The sequence below is a fragment of the Myxine glutinosa genome, chromosome 14 (assembly GCF_964187855.1).
Source record: "Myxine glutinosa chromosome 14, kmMyxGlut1.1, whole genome shotgun sequence".
Lineage (NCBI taxonomy): Eukaryota > Metazoa > Chordata > Myxini > Myxiniformes > Myxinidae > Myxine > Myxine glutinosa.
The window spans coordinates 54,679,285-54,697,388 of NC_136274.1; the positions used below are offsets into that span (position 1 = coordinate 54,679,285).

Here is an 18,104-nt window from a genome sequence, read left to right on the forward strand (position 1 = left end):
GCTGTCTAGTCTGGCCCAAGGATGGACATCAAGCTGGATGTGTGTGAGAATCTGGTGTGTGAGAATTATTTGTTTAGTTTGTGCCTTTTGTGGAATTGACGAAAGAAGATAAAGCTTTGGGGCCGGATAAACATCTGAGAGTATTGAAGATGTCAGAGCAGATACGCATGATGTTAAGATACAGTGTATAACGTCATCTATATAATAATAGCATAAGGACTCGACTTTGTTATCCCTTTTATGCCGCACCCAGTGACCCGATGCCCACGGCACTAATGGATTTACGATCTACGAACCGCGCTCTTTGTTTATCATGTACAGCCATACTCGAAAAATCTGAATTAGCCGACGTTGGGGCCCAAAAGCATCCGATTAACTGCCGATACGACGCCATCTTACGACGCCATCGTATTGGCGTCTGCTGGGCGAAGGCGAAGCAAGCCGTCCGCTGATTGGACAGGCGAAGGCGAAAGCAAGCCGTCCACTGAGTGGACAATCCAGAGCATGCATTTGTGCCGGTGTCGGCGATCGTTGTTCATATACGCACTCTTCATTCTCATCTTTCTTCCTAACTCTTACTCGGACAAGCAAATCCCCTATGCCATCCATAATGGTACACTCTATCCATACACCACATCCTCCCTTCCGTGGATGTTCCACGGGTTTCGGCTAGTGCCTAACTATTCTACCAACACCACTCTGTGTCATTGATGTATTATAGGCCTACCTTTGCTCATACAACCTGATGGCCATTCTTCACAAGAACAGCCACATCACCCATCCACCAAGACTTCAACTAGTCGTAGACATCCAAACCTTTCCATGCCTTCATGTATTCCAGGGTGTAAAACCTTTCGTAAAAGTGAGATAATTTGGTATATCTGGATTTCAAATGGTTGGAAGGTTCGTCTTGCTCCTGGACATTGCTGTATTCTGCAATGATCGTACAGGTGTGTGCTGCCGAGAAACCGGTATTTTGTTTGAATTTTCAGGTCATGTCTGTCATGCTACTGGTAAACACGTAGCCCAGTACTATCTGTTCATGGTCGGGTTGTCAGCGACTAAATTTTCTTCCCCACCTGGGCTCGCCCGAGTGAGGAGGAAGTGTGACACACCCAGCAAGACGAAAAACAAGACTTGTCAAAGGCGGAGGAGCTCATCAGGAGCCAACAACATGTCACCTCAACCCAACTTTCCCCAGTCATCTTGCATTGGTATTTTTTTTTTATTGAGAACTGGATAAGTATGAAATTGACATTGCATCCTTACAAGAGACCAGGTCAGCAGATCACGGCAGTATCAAAGAAAGAGAATACACCTTTTTGTGGTCAGGAAAAACTGCTAACGAAAGGAGTGAAGCCGGTTTTGGTTTCGCAATCAGGAACAGCATTGTAAAGAAACTTCCATCTTTGCCAATCCTCGTCTCCGACAGAGTCATAACACTCGGAGTACAGACAGCCAAAGATAGATATGCCACGATCATATCAACCTGTGCCCCGACAATGACCCATGCTGAAACCAACATCGAAGCTTTTTACCAGCAGCTGGAAAATACCATCGGCAAGATCCCGAATGCTGACAAGATCCTCCTTATGGGGGATTTCAATGCTCCAGTTGGTTCAGATAATGAGACTTGGAAGCATGTCGCAGCCTCATTTGGAAAGGGGAAGTGCATTGCCAATGGTGAGAGGTTACTGCAGCTTTGCAATGAAAAGATATTGTCCATCACAAACACGTATTTCCAAATGCCTGACAAGTGGTTCTTTTCCTGGCTCCATCCGCGATCAAGAAATCACCATCTTCTCGACTATATTATCACGAGAAAGAGGGATCGAGGAGATGTTTGCTCTACCAGGGCCAGGAGGGGTGCAAACTGTTCTGTTGAAGGCTCCAGGCACTGACTATATAGTCCTTGTTGAGGCCAGGCCTAAATAAAAGAGCTGCAATGAGGAAAAGTGAAGAAGAAGAAGATAAAAGTCCAAGAGTTTTTGTGAAATCAGAGAATCTGCTTTTTGAAAAGGGGAAGATCATAAGTGTTTGGAAAGACATGAGAAGGTTTAGAGTTTCAGAGTTTGGCAGTGGTGGGGAAGAAACAAACATCATAACGGCCCACCCATGAGTTGCCAATGACCACAAAATGATCATGAGATGTAATGGCTTGTCGAGTATTTCGTGGTGTCGCTAATGGCGGAGGTACACAAGCAGCAAGTTCTTGGAAGCAGAAACCGAAGTAATATCTGTAGAAAAGAGAAAGAGAGCCAACTTTGCGACGGAATTTGAGAGGGTCAAGTTTTGAGGTCAGATTGGGAGAGTTGATAAGTCGAATTACTTTTAATTCAATTATTTCGGTCCCCTTGTGTTTTATACTTCTCCCACCCCCCCCCCCCCCTTCCCACGCCTCCTGCCCCCAAGCCCTCTCCCTCCCACACTTCTCCCTGCTCTCAAATGTTGTGGTTGTGTGCTTCCCCTTCTCTCCCCATCTTGTCTTCCGCTCCCTCTTTTTATATATTTTGTTTGTCTGGTTGATTTGTTTGTGAAATAAATGTTAGCTCTTTCACGAGCCTCGATTCAGTATACAAAAAAAACAAAAAACAAACTCTGTCCAGTAAGTATGTGGAACTAGAACCTCCCCAGATGTGAGAGCAGTGCTCTATACAAGGACGAATCAATCCTTTATATAGTTGAAGCAACTGTTGAGAGGAGAAGAATCCTCGACATCTGAACAGGACTCCCAGTTTCTTCGACATGATTCCCTCCAAACAAAAAGAAAGGCCCTAAAACTTAAAGCATGGCTCAACAATTCAAAACTGAAAGATCCAGAAGTTCAAGTAAAACTGGCAGCCAACATTAATACTGCCCTATCTGGCCTACATTTGGATGGTAACATCACCAACCAGTGGGATCAGCTCAAACTGCTCTTGCAACTCTGTGAAATCCCCAAATGAAGCTTGATGACTGGTTTGATGACAACGATGCCACCATCAGCATGCTGCTTGAAGCCCGAAGAAATGCCAACAATGCGGTCCTCACCCGAGACCCAAGAAGGGCTACGCTGAACTTAATAACAGATGAAAGCTATGGTTCAAAAGAAGATACGGGGAATGAAAAACAACTGGTGGAGTATGAGCGTTGAGGAATTGCAACATCTTGTGGACACCAAAAACATGAAAGCCTTCTTATCAGAGCTTAAACCAGTTTATGGCCAACCAGCTGTCTTCCTAACCCCAGTAAAAAGCGCAGATGGTTCACAAACCTTTACAGACAACACAGACATCCTAAATCATTGGAAATAATATTTTGAAGACCTTCTCAAACCGTCAGGCGACTGTAACTGTATGTCCAGAGGAAATTATGAAGCAGCAATCGATCAGAGAAAATCTCAACGCAGTGCCCACTCTCGAAGAACTCACAAGTGCCCTACGTGTCTTGAAATCAGGTAAAGTAGCCTACCTGGGGGTGATGGAATCCCACCAGAAATACTAAAAAATGGTGGGGACATACAAAAACAGAGGCTCTTCCTGCTTTTCCAAAGGTGTTGGTCGATGAATGCGTCCCCCAGGAGTTTAAAGATGCCATTATAGTGACCATGTACAAAAAGAAAGTTGATAGACTCTACTACGGCAACCATAGAGGAATCTCTCTACTTTCCATTGTGGGCAAGGTATTGGCCAAAATAGTCCAGAAATGCTTTCAAGCACTGGTAGGGTTCATGTGCCAATCTATCTATCGCTCCTGAGAACCAATGTGAATTTAGAACCAATCATTCCACAATAGACATGATATTTACACTGCGTCAACTGCAGGAGAAGGCCATTGGACAACACCAACAGCTGTATGTTGTCTCAGTAAAAACAAAGGTTTTTTGACTCCAGAGATAGAGCAACTCTTTGGAAGGTCCTTTCCTTATTTGGCCTTCCTAGCAAAATAATTAAATTGGTTAAAAGCTTTCACGACAACATGAAGGCCACAAAAGGTCACACATTACCCTCCAGTCTTCGTCAACCCCTCGACTGACAGCCGATGATGATGAGTATAACCCTTGGCAAGAAACAGTCTGGTCGAGCACCGACGCTCTGTCACAGTGCATGGTACATCGGATCGATATATGCATCACAAAGAAGACAATTAATTTAGGATCATTTATTAACAAATCAGGCAACACACAATCACTTGAGAGTGACAATTACATGGAATTGCCCCCGTTAATTCACCCCAGATCCACGTTTTTTTGAAATCCCGACTTCTTTCCATCCTGGAAGTTATAGCAGTGTCCATGTGTTTTATATCTTTCCCACTCTCCCCTCCCCCGCCTTCCCATGCCTCCTCCTCCCCAAGCCCTCTCCCTCCCACAGATCTCCCGATGTCCCTCTTCTCTGCTGTTGTACTTGTGTGCTTCCCTCTCTCTCCCATCTTGTCTCCCGCTCCCTTTATTGTATGTTTTGTGTGTTCGTTTATTTTTATTTTTTGTGATTGATGTTAGCTCTTACACGAACCTCGATCTTGTATTAAAAAAAAACAACAACAAAGAATCTCTGTGGAACATATCTCGCTGCTACCGTGAATCTGAACGGATAGAAAGGAGAAGTCGGGAAGGCAGGAAAGCAAGTGATGGAGAGATCAGTCAGTGAAGTTTGGTAATTGCATAATACTGAGGTGGATGGTGGAGGGGAATAATTAAATATTCCACCATTCTAAAGAGGAAATGAAGAAATAATGTGTAATGATGTAAGTTGAAGAACGGGAAGAAAGGGGGAGGAGAAAACATAGTTGAGGGGTGGGTGAGGGGTTCGGGGAGGTGGTTAGCAGAGAGGTGACGGAGTTGGGAGAGAAGAGCTGACGACTTGAGGTTGGGGGGGGGGGTGAGTTTATGCCTTGGGTTGGGGGGAGGGGGAGGGTTGATGACTTGGGGGGGTGGGGAAGGAGCTGATGACCTGGGTGGAGGGGGATAGTTGATGCCTTGGGGTTGGGGGAGGGGGAGGGTTGATGACTTGGGGGGGGGGAGGAGTTAATGCCTTGGGGTTGGGGGGGAGGGGGAAGGTTGATGAATTGGGAGGGGGGGAGTTGATGACCTGGGGTGGAGGGGGACTTGATGCCTTGGGGTTGGGGGGGCGGTGGTAGGGGAAGGTTGATGAATTGGGGGGGGGGGGAGGAGTTGATGTTCTGGGGTGGAGGGATAGTGGGGAGGGAGTTGATGACTTTAGGGTTGGGGGTCATTGATTAGCTGGGGTTGGGGCGTCCAGCTTGGGGTGGGGGAGTTGATGACTTGGGGTCGGAGTTGATGACTCGGGGGGGGGGGGCAGAGGGGGGAGTTGATTACTTGGGGTCGGGGTGACAAATTGATGACGGATTTGGGGGGCAGAGTAGAGGACCTGGGGTGGAGTAGATTGGAGGGGTTGATTTGATCAAGTTTAACATATTTAGGGAGTACATAGCTCAACAATATTAAATAAACAACAATCCCATGATACATATTTATTTAACAGTTCTTTGAATAACATGGTTGAAGTCACATTTTACATTACACGGAATTTCCACAGGTATACCACAGGTGCTGGTTATACATAATTGCAGAAATACTTCATTCATTCATATAAACATGAGGAGATCATCAAAGTGATATTTGCATTCATAAATCCAAAGCAACATCAAGCTAATATTAATCATGACCCTGCGAAAGCAAGTTTGAAGTCTGGACCAGGAACAAGCAGCTCGAGATTCACCAAGTTCAGGAGCAAATCGTCAAATCGGCCTCGACGAACTGAATGATAAAAGAGATCGAAACAAAGAATCTCATTTCAAAGACTCTTCGATCCTCCGAGGACGATCTCGTGACTCGAGCCGGTAGGTGTCTGGTTTTGCGTTCAATCGATGCCCGTTGCCTCCGATGAACGGGCCGTGCGTCCTTGTGCGGTTTTGGCGGATGAAGAGCTTGAAGAACATTCGCGGCACAGCTCCGAACAAAACACGACCAACTCTACCAGACTGACTAATATAGAAACAAATGCAATCGCGAGCATGAAGTTGATGAAAATGGTTTTCTCCGTCGGACGTGACACAAAACAGTCGACGAGCCTTGGGCACGGCTTAATTCTGCATTTGTAGAGAAGATCGAGATGGAAACCGTAGAGCCAGTAATGTCCAAAGATAAACGCCACCTCCAGAAGAGTCCTGCTGATGATGCTGAGAACGTACGTCGTGCGCTTCAGTCGCTTTTCTTCACTTGCTTTTTGGCATTTTAGATTCAACTTCTTTTCCTTTTCTCTTTTGGATTCCAGTTTTAACTCTTCCATTTCACTTTTGTAATCCAGTTTCAACTTCTCCTCGTCGACATTATTGTTGATGCTCAGCAGTTTATCAAGGAATGTCAGGCTTAGTTTTAACTGATCCTCTTTCCCTTCTTTATTGCTCTCGCAGTCTTCGTTCTCGCATTCTCCGTCCTCATATTCTTCGTACTTATCGGTGATTATCGTTGAATGTAATAGGTAAAAGATTACCGGTATTGACACGAAGATGAGTTGCATCACCCAGAACCTGATGTGCGAGACGGGAAAGGCTTTGTCGTAGCACGCGTTCTCACAACCGGGTTGCTTGGTGTTGCAGGTGAAGCCCGACTGTTCGTCACCCCAAACGGACTCGGCCGCGGCAACTAACACCAGGATTCGGAAGATGAAGAAGAAGACAAGCCAGACCTTGCCTACCACGGTGGAGTATGTCTTAATATGTACCAACAGGTGTTCCATAAATTCCCAGTCTCCTCCCATGGTGCCTGGCACTCAGTCTCCACACGTCCAGGAACACAGCGGTGTCTCTCCGAAGGTGTTGTCTGGATTTGAACCTGCTACCAGAGGTGGCAATTGAAAAACTCCTTCAAGGCGGAAGCCAAACCCCCAATATCATCGAGCCAATCAGTAACTACCTGTGAGCAAGCCTCGGCTGGTCGAGGTTTTCAGGTTGAACTTCTTCCAATAGTTGATTTACTTGTCCTGCAGCACGATGATGACGTGTTCTAGTCAAAGTAAGCTACTTACAAAGTCTTATTTCTGAATCATCAATCGCTTCGACACAAGAAGGTGGCACAGCTTAACAAGATTATCATCTTCCTTGAAAATTCTTTTTAAAGGCACATCTTTTACCCTACATTTACATCCAATCCTCTCTGGCAGCGTCTACAGATACCTTTTCCTATACAATCATACTCACATTTCAATTGTTTTCTGTTCCGTGGCCACGGGACATGGCTAAGAACATACCTGTCAAGAAATGACACAGCAAAAAAAAAAAAACTAAGTTCAATCGTTCAAAAAAAGTTCAAAAAGTTTTTAAAAAACTAAAAAACCAAAAAAAAAAAAGACAATGTTAATCTAAGCTCAGTTCAATCGGATGGAAATTGATTATTTTTCAGATAAAAACTGATGATTTGAGAACATTGACCTTGAGTTAACCTTTGATATTTTGATCCCAAAAATAGTTGTTTTTACCATTCATGATGTATGAAGCAATTGCTCTTTAATTTTCAGGTTAAATGGATAAAGATTGTTGATTTTTGATGTGTAAAAACAATGAAAATTGCTGATTTCAGTTAGAAGTCCTTTGACATTTAGTTGACCTTTGACCTCAAAAGTAGTTGCTTTCTCAATTCAGTGATGCATTATGTCATTGCTGTTTAATTTTCAAGTTATAGGATGAAACGTGACGATTTTTCAGATGAAAATTGATGATTTTAGAAGTTTGACCTTGAGTTGACCTTTGAACTTTTGACCTCAAAAATAGTTGGTTTCTCAATTTAGTGACCAATGTGCAAATTCTGTTCAGCTTTCAAGTCAATCGGATGAAAAATGACGATTTTAGAAATTTAACCTCAAGATGACCTTTGACCTCAAAGTCAATCATCCTCTTCCTTATGCCCAACACTAGCATTTGGTAATGTTTTGTAAAGATCGGTTAAAATTTTTGACCTGAAGGCGATTGATAGACAAACAGACGGACAGAATAATGCACAAGACCAACCAATATACTTGAAAAATCTTCGATTTTGTAAGTAATAATCTTCATGGGGAAGATCTTGAAGAACAGAAATGACTGAGAGCGAGAATAAACAAAAAAGAAATACATCGTGCATAACACACTACTTGTGAAATCCCTAAAATAAGTTGTTGGCCTATGATGACCTCAAAAAGAATTGGTGGTTGAATTCAGTGACCTGGTATGCAAATCCTCTTAAAATTTCAAGTCAATCAGATGAAAATTGAGGATTTTAGAAATTTGGCCTATGTTGACCTTTTGGCCTATGTTGACCTCAAAAATACTTGGTGGTTGAACATCGCTCCTCTTCGTCTTCTCGTGGCTGGTTCGCATCGTCTGGCTTTGGTGTTGGTGTTGGTGAACGAGATTGTGAGGACAAGTGCGGCTGGAAGAACGAGCAGCGCCAAGGCCTGTTCGCTTCGTGCATGAAGCCAGGAGTGAGCGGACCGCGAGGTGAGGCCTAGTTCGCGCCCACCGGAGTGCAGCCTGCGGTTTTCGCGCACAAGGATGTGGGGCCCGGGACGATTCCTGGCGAGGTTCAAGAGCCTATCAGAGTCAGTGCCACAAATCACATATATTTATTTTCCAGTTATTTTTCCCATTGTTTGTCTGTATGTGGGTGCTCCAGTTATGAATTTAGTTTTATCGTGCATCTTTGTTCCCGACATTTTCTTTAATAAAGCCGGTATTTTTGTACATTTTAATCTTGTGTCGTTTGAGTTAAGCCCCAGTCATACCGGCCATTTTCAGGCCACGAATCGCCACGACCTAAGATCGGGGCGACATTCTTGGCCAGATCGTATTGGGGTCCTGGCGATTCCTGGATGATCGGGGGTGTACTTGGCAGTTCGGGTCAAGACGGGAAGCCGCCCCGACAATTTTGAACTGTTCAAAATTATCGTGGCGATTCGTGGCGTTTTTCAAACTCTTGCTGCTGTCTGGAGGGTGTCGTACGGGCGCATGTGGGCATCGGGAAAATGGTCGTGGAGTGTCTTGCGGCGATCGGGAAACTTGGCTGCCACGATTCGCTCCGCATCCAGCAAGCACTGATACGACCGCCGTATGTCCTCACATGGAGGCCGTACGACTGCCATCACGATCTTCCAAGAATTGCCCCGATCCGTCCCGACCACGTTCGTGCAGCAGTACGACGACTCACGATCATTGCCGATCTCTCACGAATTAACAAGACTCCGCCAAGACTGCCGTAAGCATGCAGTAAGCACCAGTAGGCGCCAGTACGACCTGTCACAAAACCGGGTATATATAGGCGATCCCCGGCGGCGAAATCATTTCATCTCCTGATTCCAAGCTGGTCACATCGATCACATCCAAGCTGGTCACATCGGCCGCGTGATTGTGCATGTCTTCCTGGATCCCCTCCCCCTCTTCCTGGCTGGCGGCATCATTGGAAGGCTTGGAGTTGATGATTTATATAAACGACATACAAAAATAACGTGAATTAGCATCGTCTGAATTTTAAGATCGTAGTTAGGTCGGCGTGATTCTTGGCCGTTCTTATATAGGGCAAGGACGGCCGCCGTGCAGTCGGGCTCGGACGGGTGGGCACGTACGCGTGTGTACTGCGGTCGTAGTGAGGTCGTAGTGCCGTCGTAGTGCAGTCGTAGTGGGATCGGGGTGGATCGGGGTGGATCGGGGCGGATCGGGGCGAAGACGTGTGGGCACGGGCTAGGACTTGTGGCGATCTTGCCGCGCACTTGGCGGATTGGGCTTTGTCGGCGCGGCGGTCACGGCGCGATCGTACGGGAGTCGTGGCAGGGGTGTTTTGGTATGACTGTGGGAAAATTTACAGCCGATCTTGCCGAAAAGTCGTGTTGGTGCGGGGAATCGCCAGATCGGGGGTGATCGGGGCGATTCGTGGCCACTCAAATCCGGTATGACTGGGGCTTTAATTTATCCAGGTGTGAAGACGTCGAGTGGAAGCCGTCCAGGTAAGTTCGTCATCCTCCTTCCCTTGTGTGTAAAGAATACTGTCATATTTTGGATTGAACGCCTCAGAGTAAAGCTCGTTTGGTCATCCGTGTCACCCTGCGGTGTTCACTACAGGGTACTCACACGACAATATGCTTCAATTATGTAACGAAAATCGATCGTGTTTCCAAGGCAAGGCACGTTTGAGAAGGCCGAAACAAAATGGCGGCTTAATAACCCAGCGAGGTGCAGTGGGCTGATCAAGATGGCCGGTCGCCATATTGGTACACCACCACATCGGGGTTTTTTTCTTCTTATGAGCACCTCGTGAATAGTCTTCAAAAAGGGTGTTAAAACACCCAAACACCCAATTTTCATCCTTGCAATCTGAATTGCCAACATCACGAAACAATAACCAATAGCGATTTGTAAGACAAGACCTACCTTTGGTAAACCCAGGCTGACTGCCTTTAATTCGTTTATATTTCTTCAAATGGTTTCTCATCTAGTCCCTAATTAATGTCTCCAACACCTTCCCCATAACTGAGGTCAAACTAACAGGTCTATAGCTCTCCAATTCTTCTCTGGATCCTTTCTTTAATAACAGTTATATTTGCTACTCTCCAATCATCTGCGACCTGTCCCGACTCCAGTGAGATATTAAAGATATCCATTAACATCCCACGTACCTGCTCTGTTAACATCCCACTTACCTGCTCTGTTAACATCTCGCTTACCTGCTCAGCCACCTCCTCAATGCAATCAGGTGTATACTAGTACCCGATTGCAAAGCCGCAATGTAGACTAGGCTAAATTTCCAGAAATGCATCTAATACAAGTTATAGGGGCATTTCTGAGTAAAAGTTGGTAACAAGTGTTTTTAACCTATTTTGGGGGTGCTGATCATGAAAAAATAGGACACCAAGCTGAATTTTTGGTATTTGATGCTCAAATCTGGAAAAAACTAAATGGCCGCCAAAATATTTAACTTTTAGCCGCTGAACTCAGAATCACACAGGAAGACATTTCAACAAGTACACTTTACGTGAAACAAGATGAATATTTCCGGGCAATCAAATTTGTATATACTATTTTAGCAGAAATCGATGTTTCGGCCATTTTCCAAGATGGCCGCCATCAAATCTTATATTGACGATATCTCCAGTTCTAGTGAACATAGAATCATTATTTTGATGTCTAGCCCCAGGTTATCGAGGTCAAGGAAGCATATGAGCGCACTATTATTAGTGTTGGACCAAAGCTATATACTGAAACAGGACACATTCAAGGTGGTTGCTCACAAAATAGCTCTAAATATCGGCTAACTGCAGCTAAAATGATATCTACAGACACTTACACATGGACCCTTGTGCCACACAGCTCATATAATAAACAACACGATTACAAGGCAATACAACTTTACTTTTGATCTTCATTGATTAATACGATTACATGCAGTGAACAATCACATATGAACGTTTAACTATATACAGGTAGCACAGTCATGACGTCTTTTACGATATGCAGGCTCGACGGTAAGTTGAATAATGTCGTTAACACATTACACATTGTCATTAAAGCAACCGTCCTGGTCAGTTTCTTGCCGACATACACATGCAGCTGTGCAGCCAAGTTTTGCTTTACGGCAGCTACAGCGCATGGTACGACACCGTGACCTGCAACTGCAAGAAACAAGTTCAAGACACGACTCAGGAATTGGATGGAGTGTCATCAGCACTGGTTGCAAATTGGTAGCGACCCTTTTCCATCCCAACTCCGTGACATTCGGCAGGTTCGGAAGTGGGCAGTGTGCCTCCTTCCATATCAGAGATTGGTAATGCACACGCTGGATGTGGAATTTGAGAGCATCGCTCGTGGGTGGCATCGCTTCTGGTTTGCAGGCCTTCTCAAACATGACCCGACGAACGCTATCTGTTGTCTCCAGATTGTTCATCCCGTAGATTTTGCAGACAAATATTTCTGTCGATTTTGACACTTCAGGGGTCAAATTCCCTACTCCCAAACCCACAAGAAGGTGGTGATACTCAAGGAAGACTTTCCATGCTGAACGTTTCGTGTGTCCACAGATGTGCGATGTCGTGTCCGATCCCGTAAGAGCGTGAAATGGCAGAAGTGATTGGACTGAATTTGATGGCAAGTTGTGATATAATGGACCTATGGGTATGTACTTTCTCTTCTGGGCAGTACCAGCCATCATCCATAGATTTCTGCAACTGACACGCGGAAAATGTGCCACCAACAACAGCATGACATCAGTGTCTCTCACACATACAACTACAGTGTCCAGCCGACTATCTATGACATGTAGAATTATGCGTGTGTCCGCTTCTTCGTGTGTTGCTTTTAGTGGAGTGAGGTCAGTATTGCCACGTGATGACCTGATTTCACGCTCATCGTCAAACCCCCCTGCAACCACAATCTCTGTATCACCAGGAGCATGTGCCAGAAGTTCTTCCGAGAAGAAGCGAGCAAGGGCTGCCTTGTTTTCTGGAAGGGCAATGAAGTTTATCCAGGAGTTAGGCAGTGGCACCTCCCGTCCTTCTACAATACGACGTATTGGACGACTTGTCTTTGTTCGTTTGGTTCTTGTTCCTGCTTTGATCGACTCATCTCGGTATCTGTCAAATACAACGTCTATGCGAAGATATTGCATTCCTGACTGGAAGATTGATCTTGTGAAAACGTCTGCCAAGTCTCCAAATGTCTTGGCAGCAACCGATTTCCCAATGGCCACGACTCGAGCCTGTCCATCTATAACAAGACAAGCTGATTTCCCGTGCAGATCGAGCGTAGCAGGACATGGAACATCTGCTGTCAACATATCAGCCAGCAACGATTTGTTTCCTGTCCTTAAATTGCCATTGAGCTCTGCCAGCGAGACTGGTACTCGAAGAAGTTCGTGGTTCAACACGTTGTCCAAGTTGATCGTGCGGCCAGATGCATATGCCGTTACCAAACGTTGGAGGAAGTTTTGATCAGCTTTCAGAACAGTGCGTTTGTTCTTTTCGGCACTGTGTTGTACTACCTTATAAAGATCGTCGAATGTTGGAGCATTGTTCTTCTTGATGGTGTCATACAATGAGTGCTGAGGCACTGAGGTTTCTGCGTCTCCAACAAGTCTATCCTCCACAAATTCATCCAGTTGTTTCTGACCCATGACTCGTGCGTTCAGTAGCGATGTTTGGATTTCTTCGCTAGCAACGTCTTTTGTTGCAATGTTTTGCAGCGCAGCGTGATGCGTATCAGGTGCAAACACATGGAAGCGTTCCAATATGCTGAGCAGAATGTTCTCGTCTGCATTGTCACGTTGTTGTCTTGCTGGTTTCGATTCGTTATGGCTGAGCAAGTCTTTTGGATATATCTGCAACATTTCACGCGTATCTGCTGCAATATGTGCTCTCAGGTTGTAAGACAATGCCCATCTGTTCAAGGCTGTATTGGTTTTGGTGATACCAACGATTCCTCCGGCCCTTTTACCAGTTCCATTCAACCACTCTTGTGCCTGGTCGGGATCAACCTGATTGAACTTACGCGCCGACCGTTTGACCACAAAATTTCCTTTTTTGAATTCTTCGAGAACTGACTCTGGTAGGTTTCTCATTTCAGCCAAGTAGACAGGACCCCAGCGTCCATAGTTTACATGGTCATACCTGAGAAAGAAAGGTAGCATGCAGGTGAATGAATGGATGTGAAGGTCCCAAAGTCCATCTCGTTGGGCTCTTGTGAACATAAGTAGAATTGCTACCATTTCCAGGTATCCCCACCAGAAAGAGAAGTTGACATTGTCCTCCTTTCTGCGTTCCAGGAAATCTGACATCAATGATGAAAACGTTGGGTTTGTCAGCAAGGTGACAAGGATCTCAACAGCTGCCAGGTCGGATGCAGCCTTGGATATTTGAATATGCAGTTGCTCGTCGGCTTCTTTCACATAGTCTAGTAGATTGGGTCCTAATAGTCGCCATAGGGCCTGGCATGTAATTTTGTGTGCTCGCATGGCTTTGTTGAACTTTTTGCCAGCCAATGCTGCTTCAATGGTGTTCTGTCCCATTAGACCAGCTTCAACCCAGGCCTCTGCCAATCCAGATCCGTGCATGTGTTCTCCAATAACTTTTAAAAAGTTCATTGAAATGTGTAGCCCTCCTAGACGTGGAATGAGTCTCTTCTTGTACTCCGGATTGCACCACTTCAACTCCATGAGCTTGCAATAAAGTGCTTGATCCACACTCAGTACCGTGTATTCTTGTCCGAAGCGAGATGAAACTTCCAAACATCGCTCCACGACTGTTTTGAGTGTATCAAACTCGTGCGCTGGTGCCAGGATTATGGGCATATAGCCAACTGTAGTTTGTGGAGGATCATTTTGTGTCAGGGACTCATTGAATACTGTCCAACTGGTTTCCGTTGTTGAGTTGAGTCACATGAAATTGAACGCTAAATCCACCGATTGGGCCCTTGCTGCACAATCAGTGTCCTTGGACGGTTGATGATACCAAGTTTTTTCCACTTGGCCACTGAAAGATGGTTCGGCCCTGACGGCAGGCATAGTTGCAGCATTTAAGGTGTCCATGACCTCTGGGACATGCAGCATTCGGTCTTTAGAAAGAACCATGCTGTCCCACTTCACGTCTGCGGATGGTCCTCTCTGCCACGCTGCCAGCTGAGTGGCATGGAAGGTTTCTTTTCCGTCCAATGTCTCATCCAGTATGTCGATATTGTCAGCAGTGTAGAACAGAAAGCGGTCAGGAACTAGATTAGGTGGTATGACGGCACCGGTGTTTGGATTCATAGACTTAATTGTGGACTTGGCTAAGGTTGTGTCCAACTGCAACACTTGATGGTAACTGAGGGTGTGTCCTGCCTTATGGAACATTTCCACCAACTCCTTAGATCGTGTAGTTTGGTGCAGGGTGCTGCCGAGCCCTATATGTTTCGGCGTCAGTTTACTGCCTCCGCTCACTCCATATACCATGTCCTGAGCGCTGCTGAGGACTTGTTGTTCTAGTTTCGTATCATCTTCTTTGGCAACGCACGGTTCTATTTCAAGCTGACACGGACCACCATATAAGAGCTTGAGGAACATGTAGACAGTCTCTGGTACGCAACTTAGTGCGTTTCCGATGCTCACTTCAAATCCCACGTGGCCAGGCTTATCAAGCAAATCTCCTCGAAGTTTTAGGGCAACATGCACCAGCGACAGGAAGATGTCCTCTTCAGGCCCGAACCTAGGCATTGTTAGTTGTTCGTCTGCTTCATCCGTCAGTCCAGATACAGCATTGCCGGTATACTTAGATGGTACCAACAACGTTTCTCTCTGAGATGTCCCACCATCAGGTCGAACAAAGAGGATGGTATCACCTACTCGAGATTGCAGTTTTTCCCTGAATGTTGTCCGACGACTTACAAAGGACTTCGGAATAACTGTGTTAGCTTCCTCTGAAAGATTTACATACCGATCCCAGACGTCACTTAGCCTCAGCACATGACCCTTTTGGGCTGCATACATAAGTTCTGAAGAAAGCCATATCAAAGGTAAGTCTTGACTGGTGTGAAAATCTTCTTTGACTTTGGATGTACTTCTTTTGAACGAACTTAAGCAAGGAAGGTGATATTTACCTTCCGCTGCGATGAGGTCACTAACGCCTGCCAAACTGAAGCATAGCTTGTGATGTAATTTAGATGCCTCTAAAATATCTTTGCTGACATTGAATGTCATAACTGAACTTAATCGTTGTTTTGACGTACGATCCTGACAAAACATGCACAGCGTCCAGTCAACTGGCTTGACAGAGCTCCGACGTATGACACGACCTTGGGTAGACCCAACAACTGAGCTGCATGTTGGTACATTTTCTCGGTCCTGATGATGATCTTCCAGTCTTTCTAGGCGAAGAAGTTTATTTTTATCGGTGAATTGGACATAACAGTTTTTGTGCCATACGATTGAGGTGGTATTCGAACCCAACGCCAGATCCAGACGCTCAATTATATTGCGGTTTTTTGGGTCGCGTAATTTCTTTCTGGTTTCGTAAGCCTTAGCGAGTGTGGCTAGACCTTGATTGCTGGCAGATCGCAAATCCCCATCTGTTTGGCATAAAATGCATAAGGCGAAGTCAATCGATGATGGTCGTTTCAGAGTAGCAACAGGATCCATCTTGATTTAGTCTGAAAATAAAAGAAAGAGAGGTTGCATGTCACCGTCCCGGTAAATAAACCGTCCTTAACTAGACATGATAACAACCTTAACTAGAAAATACAGTTGACAGTGATCTGAAAGCAATGTAATGCCAATCAAGGTAAAACGGCAATAAAAGCCAATATGGTGTATGAAACATCTTCCATTGAAAGCCTGCAATTCAGCTTGGTATCCTATCTTTTCGTGGTCAGCACGCTCACATACAGCTAATAAGCATAGATACCAAGTGCTACTATGACATTCCTATTTTTAAAAGAAAATTAGAAATGTCAATATCGCGTATACTTTTTTTGACGGCCATTTTGTTTTTTGGCTGATTTAAGCCCTAAATATGTAATATTCAGCTTGGTATTATTTTTTATCGTGATCAGCACCCTCATATACAGCTAATAAGCATGGATACCAAGTATTACTACGACATTCCACTTTTCTGAAGAAAAAAAACAAATATCGCATAAACTTTTTTGGCGGCCATTTTGTTTTTTGCTGATTTAGGCCCTAAATATGCACATTTCAGCTTGGTATCCGTTTTTTTCGTGATCAGCACCCTCATATCCACCTAAAACGCCCGGATACCAACTTTTACTCAGAAATGCCTCTGCCAAAAAAAAATCAGAAATTTAGCCTAGTCTAATGAGCCGGCGAAGCCAAAGCCTCTTGCCACTATTTTACCCATCACTATGGCATCAGTAGATTAGGTAGTTGGTAGCCGGCGAAGCCGGTGTTGTGAATGAACGCATACGTATTATGTTCAAAAACCAGATTATGCTGGATCCCTTGGCTTGAGAATTTCAAAGCTTTGACGCACCAAATCGCTCAATGGAGGCCGCCATCTTGCGGATGCGGAAGTATGCATAACAAATTGAAAAAAGTTCAATAGGAGTTTGTTTCACCCGTCTTTGTTTGATTCACAATCTTATGCACCTCTAATTTGTAATTAAAATACTTTAAGACCAACCTCGGCCCGCATGGGCCTGGTTATCTTCAACGAAAATCGTCACCAAACACCGGAACCAATGAGATTCGAGCATTTGAAAAAATATTTCAAACATCAAATCACTCAATGGTGGCCGCCATCTTCCGGATGCGGAACTATGCATAAAAAAATTGTGAAAAAGTTCAATAGGAGTTTGTTTCACCCATATTTGTTTGATTCACATCTTATGCACCTCTAATTTGTAAATAAAATACATTAAGACCAACCTCGTTCCCCGGGCCCTGGTTGTCTTCAACGAAAATCGTCACCAAACACCGGAACCAATGAGATTCGAGCATTTGAAAAATATTTTTTTTAAGCTTATTACGCATTTCGGACGCTGAAAACGGCGTCAAATATTCTAAAATTGATGAAGAATTATTTTTTAGAAATCTCGCGGCCGTAGGGGACAATTTTTCACGGCCGGAAATATCCGAAGTTGAGACGGAATTCACCGAATTAATCCAGAAGGAAATTTTATAAATTTTAATCTCATCCAGAATGCAAATGGTGTCATTTTGAACTAGGTACGGTACTGACTACACCTACCTTCAACCAACTACCTATTAACCTACTGATGCCATAGTCATAGTGATGGGTAAAATAGTGGCAAGAGGCTTTGGCTTCGCCGGCTCATTGTGACTTTGCAGTCGGGTACTCGTAGTAGGTAGGTGTAGTCGGTACCGTCTTAGTCGGCCCCTAAAGCCCCAGTCATACCGGATTTGAGTGGCCACGAATCGCCCCGATCACCCGATCTGGCGATTCCCCGCACCAACACGACTTTTCGGCAAGATCGGCTGTAAATTTTCCCACAGTCATACCAAAACACCCCTGCCACGACTCCCGTATGATCGCGCCATGACCGCCGCGCCGACAAAGCCCGATCCGCCAAGTGCGCGGCAAGATCGCCACAAGTCCTAGCCCGTGCCCACACGTCTTCGCCCCGATCTGCCCCGATCC

The 18,104-nt window shown here is 45.1% G+C and overlaps 1 protein-coding gene across 1 annotated transcript; it reads right to left on the minus strand.

Moving 5' to 3' along the window:
• Positions 1-5,457: 5,457 nt before the first annotated feature.
• Positions 5,458-6,836, minus strand: LOC137439354 (gap junction alpha-8 protein-like). Its single transcript, XM_068135072.2, has one exon. The coding sequence runs from the start codon at positions 6,759-6,761 to the stop codon at positions 5,862-5,864; it is 900 nt and encodes a 299-aa protein (XP_067991173.1). The 5' UTR covers positions 6,762-6,836; the 3' UTR covers positions 5,458-5,861.
• Between the last annotated feature and the right edge of the window lie 11,268 nt (positions 6,837-18,104).

Coding starts and splice junctions, on each gene's coding strand:
- LOC137439354 (XM_068135072.2), bottom strand. CDS start 6,761: ATGGGAGGAGACTGGGAATTTATGGAACACCTGTTGGTACATATTAAG.